This window comes from Hyperolius riggenbachi, chromosome 10, assembly GCF_040937935.1.
Source record: "Hyperolius riggenbachi isolate aHypRig1 chromosome 10, aHypRig1.pri, whole genome shotgun sequence".
NCBI lineage: Eukaryota > Metazoa > Chordata > Amphibia > Anura > Hyperoliidae > Hyperolius > Hyperolius riggenbachi.
In genome coordinates, this window is record NC_090655.1 from 65,849,364 (window position 1) to 65,862,047 (window position 12,684).

The window sequence follows — 12,684 nt, forward strand, 5'->3', positions numbered from 1 at the left end:
CTGAAAAGATTAGCTGCATGCCTGTTTCAGATGTGTGTCAGACACTACTGCAGCCAAAGAGAACAGCAGGGCTCCCCCTTAACTGGCGTTGCTTATAAGCAAATAAATATGGCAGCCTTCATATACCTCTCACTTTAGGTTCCCTTTCATGCACTTTTGAGTAACTTTTATATCCTACAATTTGGTGGCAATTATTTATATAGCGCTGTCATCTTCCTCAGTGCTGTACAGAGAATATTGTATTGTCACTAAACTGTCCCTCAGAGGGGATAATCTAATCCCTACCATAGTCATATGTCTATGTATGTATCGTGTAGTGTATGTATCGTACTCAAGAGACCATTTTTTGGGGAGAAAGCCAATTAAACATATGAATGTTTTTGGGGTGTGGGAGGAAACCGGAGCGTCTGGAGGAATCCCACATAAACACAGGGAGAACATACAAACTGTACAGAAAGTGCCCTGGCTGTGATTCAAACCAGGGGCCCAGTGGTGCTAGGCAAGCGTGCCGATCAATGTGTCACCGTGCTGCCCAAACTTTGAGCTGGCTGTATTACAGTCAACCCTTGTCTGGGAGACTGGCATTATTGTTTAAAGATAATGTCTACGATTTATTGGGTAGCAAGCCAAGTAGCTCCACCTACCAGCTCAGTGTTGGCGCGTTGGCATTGCTCTAGTTGGCCCCGTAGCTCACTCTCGCTGCACGTCACTCTGTCCAGCTGAGCCTGCAGCGAGTTATTTTCAGACTGGATCTGGGCGTTCTTACTGGTCAGCTTCTCTGTAAATCCGAGGAGCTCCGACTCCCTCGTCCGGCTGCCCTCGATATCCCGCTGCAGGTCCGAGATGAGAGAATTCAGGCTGCTCAGTTCTTCCTGTAGACTCTCAATCTCCTGTCTGTCCCTAAAGGGCGGGTGAGAGACAAACCTTGTGAGTAGAATAGTGTCAGTCTGCTCCAGTGGTGTATAGTGCTGCTAGGAGAGCGCCGTCAGGAACAGAATGATGATGTCATTAACATATTCAAAACAATTTTAAAGTGTCTTTTTTCAAAGCTTTAAACAATCTAATCAGGGGGATCAGGAATGTGAACTGGGGATTTTCTTATAGCCTGGAGAACTTTTCTTAGCCTGAGCGGTATACTGATTGACAAAGACATTTCTCGTGCTTTAAAAAAAATCTGAAACAGGCCTACAATACATTCTAGTACCCATGTGCAGAACATACCAGTATGTGATATACAACACACTCGAATTGTCAAATCCTTGGGCTCTTAAAGGACCCCTGAAGTGAGAGGGATATGGAGGCTGCCATATTTATTTACTATTAAAGAGAGTCCGAGATGGGCTCAAAGGAAAAAAAAAAAAAAGTAGGCTACCTGATCGCAGGGCTGAGAGGATCAGGTAGCCATAAAAAACGCCTCTCCCCACCACTCTTGTGGGCCGCACTGGCCCACTTTCACTTGCGGGACCTATAGGTAATCATGCTGCACAGAGAGACTGTGTGTCTTTCATAGCATGCAGGGAGGCGGAGGCGTGGCCAAGGAGAGAGAGCTGCCCAATGGCAGCTCTGGAAACCCTGTAGGAACACCCCTGGCAGGCGTTTTAAGCAGGGAATTGCTCTTCTCACTTTTTACCTCCGAGATAGCAACAAATATTGTCGCTAATCTCCTGGGGGGGGGGGGGGGGGGGGCTATAGCGCGGTGGTGAGTGGGCAGAGAGCGGCGGTGTGGGGACACAGAGGCATGTCAGGAGGCAGAGAACATGCCTCTGTGTCCCCTCTGCCCCCGAAGATCCACCTTGGGTTCTCTCTAAACAATACCAGATGCCTGGCCTCCTGCTGATCTATTTGGCTGCAGTAGTGTCCGAATCACACCAGAAACAAGCATGCAGCTAGTCTTGTCAGATGTGACAATATCAGAAACACCTGATCTACTGCATGCTTGTACCCGATCCATGGCTAAAACAATTAGAGGCAGAATATCAACAGGATAGCCAGGCAACTGGTATTACTTATAAGGGAATAAATATGGCAGCCTTCATATCCCTCTCACTTCAGTTGTTCTTTAAATTGTACCTGTCGGACATAAAATGAAAAAAATCTATTCTTTATTTCTATCTGGTAAACAAGTAATAAGGATGCTAACCAGGTAATCCAAAAGTTAAAATCAATATTACTTTTCTTGTCGATAAATTATCATTCCCCAGTTTACCTGACTTATTTGGTACACACAAAATTTGGTATGCAAAAAAGGAAGTTGCAGGGCATGCTGGGTTGTCCTTTTTTGTTTCTATACTTCCCCCTCAGACTTCGCTAATGCAGCCTGATTGGCTGAAGCCTCTTTCCCTCCTGCTTTCCCCTCCCACACCTCTGTTCCTCTCTGTTTGGCCAGTATTTCTCATGCTGAGACAATTCACTTTGTATAGAGGAGACATACACAATCAGGCAGAGGAGAGTAAGGGAGGAAATGACATCAGGATTGGCTTTAAAATAGCCACACTTAAAATGTGAAGTGCCAAGAAGGATTTTCTCTCTTTTTCTTTTTTTTTTTTTACTGTAGATAAATCACTCAAATCAAACCTGTGGACAGTGCAATACATATGTAAGTAGAGTAAGTATTTATCTACTTGTATATGTGTTTTTTTTGTTGTTCTGAGATAATATGGCTGACAGCTCCTCTTTAAGGATGCTTACATTTACCGTATATACTCGCATATAAGCCGACCCCCCAACTTTTCCCTGAAAAACCAGGGGAAAATGATTGACCCCCATATAAGCCGGGGGTAGGAAATGCTGGCCGCCTTATTCCCCGAGTGTGTCCCAGTATAGCTAGTAAAGTGTCCAGTATGGGTAGGTAGTGCCCCAGTATAGCTAGTATAGTGCTCAGTATAGCTAGTATAGTGCTCAGTATAGCTAGTAAAGTGCCCCAGTTTAGCTAGTATAGTGCCCAGTACAGCTAGTATAGTGCTCAGGATAGCTAGTAAAGTGCCCCAGTTTAGCTAGTATAGTGCTCAGTATAGTGCTCAGTATAGCTAGTATAGTGCTCAGTATAGCTAGTATAGTGCTCAGTATAGCTAGTATAGTGCTCAGTATAGCTAGTATAGTGCTCAGTATAGCTAGTATAGTGCTCAGTATAGCTAGTATAGTGCTCAGTATAGCTAGTATAGTGCTCAGTATAGCTAGTATAGTGCTCAGTATAGCTAGTATAGTGCCCCAGTTTAGCTAGTATAGTGCTCAGTATAGCTAGTATAGTGCTCAGTATAGCTAGTAAAGTGCCCCAGTATAGCTAGTATAGTGCTCAGTATAGTGCCCCAGTATAGCTAGTATAGTGCTCAGTATAGCTAGTATAGTGCCCCAGTATAGCTAGTATAGTGCTCAGTATAGCTAGTATAGTGCCCCAGTTTAGCTAGTATAGTGCTCAGTATAGCTAGTATAGTGCCCCAGTTTAGCTAGTATAGTGCTCAGTATAGCTAGGATAGAGCCCCAGTTTAGCTAGTATAGTGCTCAGTATAGCTAGTATAGTGCCCCAGTTTAGCTAGTATAGTGCTCAGTATAGCTAGTATAGTGCCCCAGTTTAGCTAGTATAGTGCTCAGTATAGCTAGTATAGTTCTCAGTATAGCTAGTATAGTGCCCCAGTTTAGCTAGTATAGTGCCCCAGTTTAGCTAGTATAGTGCTCAGTATAGCTAGTATAGCGCCCCAGTTTAGCTAGTATAGCGCTCAGTAAAGCTAGTTAAGTGCCCCAGTTTAGCCAGTACAGTCCCCGCTCCCCATGGCCGCAGCCGCTATTACCTGGCTGCATCTTCTATTTCAGTCTCCGTTCTTGTAAACATTCAGAGCAGCGCGCCCGGCGCTGCTACTGTGACGAGCGGCGAGCCAAGAAAGAGCGGTTCCCATAGTAACAGGAAGCCGTGCTCTTTCCTGCCTCGTCACAGTAGCAGCGCCGGGCGCGCTGCTCTGAATGTTTACAAGCACGGAGACTGAAATAGAAGATGCGGACAGGTAATAGCAGCGGCGGCGGCCATGGGGGGAGCGGGGGACCCGCGGACCAGCGGAGGGGGGGACCCGCGGACCACCATGATTCGCATACAAGCCGAACCCCCAACTTTTGGCCCCCTTTTTGGGGGTCAAAAATTCGGCTTGTATGCGAGTATATACGGTACATCTCTTTACATCAGTTGAAATACTTGACTTGTTTGCTAAAGGTACTATCTCAATTCAGGGTGTGTAAATCAAGAGAAATATTCTCTGGGAGTCTGCTGTCACTTTTGCATGAAAGTATACCTGTAAGGTCCGTACACACGCCGGACTGGAGGTCCGTCGTCACCTCCCACTGGGTGGGAGTTCCAACGACAGTCTGGCGTGTGTACGCACTGTCGGCGGACTGATACGGCAGTTTCTGAGCGATCCGTCGGGCGGATCGCTCAGAGGATAGTGCGTACACACGCCGGACTGTCGTTGGAACGCCCACCCAGCGGGAGGTGACGATGGACCCGTTGTTGCCTCCAGTCCGACGTGTGTACGGACCTGTACTTACACACCTAATTCAATTTGGTTATCAGTTTGCACAAGGGCTCAATACGATCCTCTTGCAACAGACTGATAAGGCTGTTTCTGAACGATCCGCTGAGCCTTATCAGTCTGTCTGACAACTGTACACATGCACTACTGTCGGGAGAACGCCCGCCCAGCGAAAGGGTCTGACGGACCCGTTGTTCTCTATAGTAGTGCGTGTGTACGCACCTTTACATCTGGATATAGAAATCTAACTTCAGCAGTCTACTGCTGCTCCAATGCGCAACATCTCTGTTCTACCAGACGAAGCTAAAGGTGGCTGCTAACTATACAATTTGGATCAATTTCATTAATCTGATCTGATTGGTTAGGAGATTTGTGTCCATTATTGTGCATCTCTCTGTTTTCCTTCTGTCCTGTGCAAGAGTTCAGGTCTACTTTAACAGGATCTGTCAGAGGAGCAGGAACGTAGCAGAAGGGGTCACATCACTTCTGAAGTCACCCAGGTCAGGGAGGTGCACAGGGGCTGTGAAATGTCTGTGTATCATGAGAAGCCATACATAAGACTGCCACCTGTGCCTGGCGCAGATCATGCAAGTACTGAGAGGATAAAGAACTCTAATGATCAGACATAAGTGAACAGGAGTTGCAGGAGAGCAGGCTGAAGACACAAAGCTACCAATTAGTGCCCCATCTACCCACAGGAAATCCAATTAGTGTTCATTATTCCTGGCGGTCAGAAGCACTTTGTAGAAAATCTTTTGTAGATGAAAGCTTGGGAGCTGTGACTGTGTAACCACATGACACAGAGATTAGCACCGCCAATTAACCCCATCACACGGCTAATTACAGCCAACACTCAGGAGACAGAAAATCACAGAGGAGGTGGCAGACAGACACACTGGCCGTTCCGACACCCTGGTGTATTCAGCAGGTCTGTAGCGCTAATTACAGCGCAGCAGACCAAATGTCATAGGACACTGAAACTGCAGGAATTTATTGTGACACATATTACAGAGGTGCTGTAGTGACATAAGCAATTTCATTTATTATGTAGTTTTCACTACAGTTCCTCTTTAAAGAGAACCTAAACTCATAACATTCTCTGTGCTCTAAAGGATAAGCAACTGCATAACAAACTTTACAAAAAAACAAAACAAAAAAAAAAACATTTCCTTGTTACAACTTATAGAGCTCCTACAGAGATGCTGTAGTGTGGTTACTTCCTGGTTTTCTGGGAGCACAGAAAGGGTGAACCTCCAGTATTTGCATAATGTGGCAGACAGCTGGGAGCTCAAATTACACTTGCTCATTACTTGCTGAGAAGGGGGGGGGGGGGGGTAGACGGGCTGTTCTCTATAAACACACATAGGGTGGACACAGGTGGATTTCTCTGTTCTCCTCTCCTGTGCAAGAGTTCAGCTCTTTGTTAACCATGAACTGAACCTACTGTATAAATTTGCTCAAGGAATATTGTGCTTAGATTGTAACTGAGCAACATTAACCCTGTGTAGATTTGCACTGGCTCAAAAAAAGTAGGCCTTTAAAGTGTGGTATACTTTACAAGGCTCCCCGTTCATTGCCCAGCATCCACTGCACTTCCCCCTCACTGAAATGTATGGTAGGTCTGATGTTTTGCTTAATTCCAGCCTGTAATGTTATATGCAATTCTACTACAATAAATACAAGCATACAGCAGTGCCAGATGCAAAATCTCCTCTGTCACTACTCCATTAAAGTATAACCGTATGTATGAAGGTTGTGACCTTGTTTACCTGCAGTGAGAGGTATATGGAGGCTGCCATATTTATTTCCTTTTAAACAATATCAATTGCCTGGCAGCCCTGCTGATGTTTCCAGCATCAGTAGTGCCTGAATCACACAATGAAGCATCTGATTTGCATGCTTGTTCAGGGTCTATGGCTAAAAGTATTAGAGGTAGAGGATCATCAGGTTAGCCAGGCAACTGGTATTGTTTAAAGAGAACCCGAGGTGGATTTGAAGAATATTATCTGCATACAGAGGCTGGATCTGCCTATACAGCCCAGCCTCTGTTGCTATCCCAAACCTCCCTAAAGTCCCCCTGCACTCTGCAATCCCTCATAAATCACAGCCACGCTGCTGACAAACAGCTTGTCAGAGCTGGCTGTGTTTATCTCTATAGTGTCAGTCTGCTGCTCTCCCCGCCTCCTGCAGAACTCCAGTCCCCGCCTGCATCCCTTCCCTCCCTGCTGATTGGAGGGAAGGGACGGGGGCAGGGACCGGAGCTATGCAGGAGGCGGGGGAGCAGCTGAGACTGACACTACAGATGTAAATACAGCCTCACAGCACGGCTGTGATTTATGAGGGATTGCAGAGTGCAGGGGGACATTAGGGGGGTTTGGGATAGCAACAGAGGCTGGGCTGTATAGGCAGATCCAGCCTCTGTATGCAGTTAACATTCTTTAAAACAACAATAAATACAGTGGGTTGCAAAAGTATTCGGCCCCCTTGAAGTTTTCCAAACATTTTTTATAACTAAATAACTGCAAGGTGGGGTGTGCGTAACTATTCGGCCCCCTGAGTCAATACTTTGTAGAATCACCTTTTGCTGCAATTACAGCTGAAAGTCTTTTAGGGTATGTCTCTACCAGCTTTGCACATCTAGAGACTGAAATCCTTGCCCATTCTTCTTTGCAAAACAGCTCCAGCTCAGTCAGATTAGATGGACAGCGCTTGTGAACAGCAGTTTTCATATCTTGCCACAGATTCTCGATTGGATTTAGATCTGGACTTTGACTGGGCCATTCTAACACATAGATATGTTTTGCTTTAAACCATTCTATTGTTGCCCTGGCTTTATGTTTAGGGTCATTGTCCTGCTTGAAGGTGAACCTCCGCCCCAGTCTCAAGTCTTTTGCAGACTCCAAGAGGTGTTTCTTCCAAAATTGCCCAGTATTAGGCTCCATCCATCTTCCCATCAACTCTGACCAGCTTCCCTGTCCCTGCTGAAGAGAAGCACCCCCAGAGCATGATGCTGCCACCACCATATTTGACAGTGGGGATGGTGTGTTCTGAGTGATGTGCAGTGTTAGTTTTCCGCCACACATAGCGTTTTGCATTTTGGCCAAAAAGTTCCATTTTGGTCTCATCTGACCAGAGCACCTTCTACCACATGGTTGCTGTGTCCCCCACATGGCTTGTGGCAAACTGCAAACGGGACTTCTTATGCTTTCTGTTAACAATGCCTTTCTTCTTGCCACTCTTCCATAAAGGCCAACTTTGTATAGTGCATGACTTATAGTTGTCCTATGGACAGAGTCTCCCACCTGAGCTGTAGATCTCTGCAGCTCGTCCAGAGTCACCATGGGCCTCTTGACTGCATTTCTGATCAGCACTCTCGTTGTTCGGCCTGAGAGTTTAGGTGGATGGCCTTGTCTTGGTAGGTTTACAGTTGTGCCATACTCCTTCCATTTCTGAATGATCGCTTGAACAGTGCTCCGTGGGATGTTCAAGGCTTTGGAAATCTTTTTGTAGCCTAAGCCTGCTTTAAATTTCTCAATAACTTGATCCCTGACCTGTCTTGTGTGATCTTTGGACTTCACGGGGTTGTTGCTCCCAATATTCTCTTAGACAACCTCTGAGGCCCTCACAGAGCAGCTGTATTTGTACTGACATTAGATTACACACAGGTGCACTCTATTTAGTCATTAGCACTCATCAGGCAATGTCTATAGGCAACTGACTGCACTCAGATCAAAGGGGGCCGAATAATTATGCACACACCACTTTGCAGTTATTTATTTGTAAAAAATGTTTGGAATCATGTATGATTTTCGTTCCACTTCTTATGTATACACCACTTTGTGTTGGTCTTTCATGTGGAATTACAATAAAATTGATTCATGTTTGTGGCAGTAATATGACAAAATGTGGAAAACTTCAAGGGGGCCGAATACTTTTGCAACCCACTGTATGTCGGCCTCCATATTCCTCTCTCTCACTTCAGGTGCTTTAAATAGAAAAGGGACAGTTGCACTGTAAAATGCTTTCATGAGTAAAAATATGTGTAAATAAATCAATGGTCTACCACTGAAATTCATACTTGTTATAGTTGGTAAATTAGCATATAATTATCTCCATTTAAAGTACAACTTATTCCATAACAAGCATTCCATGAAAGTCAATAAATCAGCCAGATACTTATCTAAGGAGAGAGAAGGCGCTGGGTCCTCTATAGAGCCTTCCCGCTCTTGGTCCCCTCATTTAAGCGGCAGCTGCCTTGTTTAAATCCCCTGCCACGGGGGACTTCGGAAGTTTTCAGGAGCCTGCGTGCTCCCGCAGACGGGCGGCTCTGTATGAGCGCCTGTATGAACGCCTGTATGAGCGCAAGAGAGAGCGTGCTCGCACAGGCGCAGTGTGGAGTGGCTTCCAAAACCTGCTTTGGCAGCAGATAGAGCAGTATTTCACCAAATTGGTAGAATACTGCTACCGGGAGCCAGCGTTGGACCGCAGGGACTGTGAAAGGAGCGGGAAGGCTATAGGACCCAAACCCTTCCCTCTCCCCTTAAAGAGAACCCGAGGTGGGTTTTACAAATCATATTAGCACACAGAGGCTGGTTCTGCATATAATGCCCAGCCTCTGTTGCTATGTTATCTCCCCCAAGGCCCCCCCTGCGCTCTGCTGTGCCCCCCAAAGTAAACTGCTGTGCTAGCGACATGCAGTGTGTCGCCAGCAGGCTGTTTACATGTACACTGTCACTCTCCGCCGCTCCCCCGCCTCTTCTATGTCGCCGCTCCCCGCGTCCCTTCCCTCCCCGTTGATTGGAGGGAAGGGACGCAGGTGGGAAGCGGCGACATAGAGGAGGCGGGGGAGTGGCGGAGAGTGACAGTGGCCATGTAAACAGCCTGTGTCGCTAGCACGGCGGTTTACTTTGGGGGGCACAGCAGAGCGCAGGGGGGGAGGGGGGGGGTGCTCGGGAGAGATAATATAGCAACAGAGGCTGGGCTTTATATGCAGACCCAGCCTCTGTGTGCTAATAGGATTTGTAAAACCCACCTCGGGTTCTCTTTTAAGTATCTGCCTGATTTATTTTTATTTTTATTCCCATTCACTTTAAGGCAAATTACTGAGTGTAACAAGAGTTGAGATTAACTTTAGGGTCCATTTCCATGTGTAGTTGAGCTGTGTGCTCAGCAAGCAGTAACCAGGCAGCAGTGAGCAGTTGTAAGAGGCTTTTCACTGCCAAAGAAATGCTCGTGGAAAAAAGGCCTTAGTGAGGGTTCTGTGCAGAAGTCAATAGGGAATAGTAGTGTTGCTTAAATTCGGGCCCACATGGTTCGGAACCCTAACCGCTGCAATCGGCATATTTTCAGCATCGGACAGCAGGACTGGGTGCGTCCCATTTAGTTCAGAACTAATTGAAACGCACCCCATCCTGCAGTCCGGTGCTGAATGCAGCTGTTCAGGAATCAAACCACGTGGTTCCGAATTCACACAATACTAATAGCTAATAAACTTTAACCATTGCTTGTTCACACACAATAATATATATATATATATATATATATATATATATATATATATACATACACATATACATATATATACACATATACATATATATACATACATATATATATATATATATTCCCTACATCCCAATTATGAACTATACCAATTCATAATTGGGATGTAGGGAATATAAATCAATCATTCAGACCCCACAGGTCATGAACTTAGAGCTCTCTTAATTTAGAAGAAACAGAGGCAGACACCACTAGTGCCATCCTTCTGAGCTGGAAGTTCCACCTTCTGAGCTGGAACTTCATCACTGGAGTCAGAAGTGAAAGGAGATGCAACGCAGTATAGAAAGCATCGGGAACGCAGGCAGTGGCTAGGTGAGTTAACCCGCACGTATCTCGCTTTCACCTCCTGCACACTGCAGGACATCCTGGCCTTTTCATCCCTAACGTAGACTAGTAGGTCGTGTCTTCAAAACTTTTCACCTTTTCCCCTGCTGCTGTGCCAACCGCTATAGATCTCAACAGCCCTCAGTGCCTTTTCACTCCTCCTCACTTATTAAGACAATGCAGCCTACCCATGCGGTGCAGAACTACAAATCACCAGAAGTAGCTGCAGTCATGTGATCAAACACAATCTCCTTCAACATGAAGGCATTTCAAAAATATTTTCATCACAAGAGAATCTGTAAAAAAACAAAACCAAGCCCTTGAGGGTTACTTACCTCAGGAGGGGAAGCCTCTAGACTCTAATGAGGTTTCCCTCATCCTCTTCAGCCTCAGGGATCCCAGCGCGGCAGCCCCCGAATAGCGGCCATGTAAATATTTACCTTCCGTGCTCATGTGCAGGCGCTGTGGTATTTTTCCAATGGGCCGCTGTACTGTGCAGGCACAGATGACTCGCTCCTGTACAGTAGAGCGGACCAAATCGGGCTTGGATATTTATGCCGGAGCCCATCGGAAAACCGCTACTGCACCTGCGCAGGAGCAGTATGTAAATATTGCAGTCGCTACTGTGCCTGCGCCACAGCCAACAAGCTTGTCAGCTGATTCTTCAGGGGCTGCCAGCCCTGGATCCTGGAGAGGACCAGGGAAGCCTCACTAGTATCCAGGTAAATACCCCCCAGGGGCTGTTTTTTTGTTGTTGTTTTTTAACAGCGGGGTATAAAGTGTGGATGGAGTACCTCCTGTGCTGCTCTTCCTGCTGGTCCACCACCTTCACTCTGTCCTGCAGATTCTGGATCTCAGCCTTCTGCCTGTTAATCAGCTCTTTGTATTTGGATAACTCTTCCTCCGTCCTGAGCCGCTCCGCTTCCAGACACTTCACCTGAGTGACGAGGGACAAGTGACAGTTAGCAGGTGAGAAGAGCCATCCTGTGGTTCAACCAGTCTCTAAAATAAAAAACAACAACTTTTTTTTATGCTAGAAATCAGAATCATTTATTTCGCCAAGCATGACAGGGTCATGCTCGGAATTGGGTTTGGCACATACAAAGCTCAGCGTCTACAAAGTACAGCAATAGTGCAATATTCAAAAACCATAGAGCAGAATACTTATTACAGAAGAATACAAGATAATGATAACAGTCTGTGTAGCCTGCACTCGAGAGTAGCCAGTGGAGGTACAATACAGTTGCAATCTCATGCAGAGTGTCTGACAGGGTCAAGTCTGTGAAGCTGAGAGAGGAAGGGTGGGGGTGGCACGTGGGTCGAGTTCAGGAGGTTGATGGCAGAGGGAGGGGGGAGGGGGGGAGGAGGAAATAATAAATAGTTCCTGTGCCTTGTAGTCCTGGTGGTGATGACCCGGAACCTCCGACCTGAATGGAGGCGACTGAAGCAGCAATGGCCAGGGTGAGAGGGGTCGTTGGATTCTAAACCAGTCAGTGTCATCTCTCATTAATAATACCAGAAGATGGCAGAACCTAGTTGACAAACTGTCCTCTATATGATTTGTGACCTCTAGAATCTTCCCTAGGACGATTATACTATTTGCACCTTCTATGTGTGAAATACGTAAATAACCTTTAACCAGAGCTGGTGTAAGTAATGTGGGAGTACTTTGACTATAGTGTGTTAATGAGAAACTGCAGTATAGGGTTAGCGGCTTTAAAGGGAACCTAAACTGAGAGGGATATGGATTTTTCCTTTTAAACAATACCAGTTGCCTGGCAGCCCTGCTGATCTCTTTAGGTGCAGTAGAGGCTGACTCGCACACCTGAAACAAGCATGCAGCTAAGCCAGTCTGACTTCAGTCAGAGCACATGATCTGCATGCTTGTTGAAGGGCTGTGGCTGAAAGTATTAGAGACACAGGATCATCAGGAGAGTCAGGCAACTGGTATTCTTTTAAAAGGAAAAATCTATATCCTCCTCAGTTTAGGTTCCCTTTAAGTAATGCTATGGTCACACACAGCAGCCATGCAGAACCCCAGACAACATGTCAGAGGGCCGGAAGCAGAGCAGGAATCTACCAATCAGCTCCATGTAAACTGGCCTATGGTATTCTCCCTGAATACCCCCAAAATCTATAATACAATACATTTATATTACTGATCAGCAACTTCCTCTGGGCTTTTATATCAGACAGACAGCTACGTAAAATACATAAGGGTATTTATTCAGGGCTGTGGAGTCTGAGTCGAAGAATCTGAGTAATTTTGGGTACCTGGAGTCGG

The 12,684-nt window shown here is 46.1% G+C and overlaps 1 protein-coding gene across 5 annotated transcripts in view; it reads right to left on the bottom strand.

The window, feature by feature from the left end:
• Nucleotides 1-12,684, bottom strand: part of CCDC186 (coiled-coil domain containing 186) — a 135,348-nt gene that overhangs the window by 38,439 nt on the left and 84,225 nt on the right. For all 5 annotated transcript variants that reach the window (XM_068258013.1, XM_068258010.1, XM_068258009.1 and 2 more), the window contains exons 10-11: nt 11,195-11,337; nt 645-900 (exon numbers count right to left, since the gene is read on the bottom strand). In XM_068258013.1, the coding sequence (XP_068114114.1) occupies nt 645-900; nt 11,195-11,337 (399 nt within the window). The remainder of the gene's footprint in view (nt 1-644; nt 901-11,194; nt 11,338-12,684) is intronic.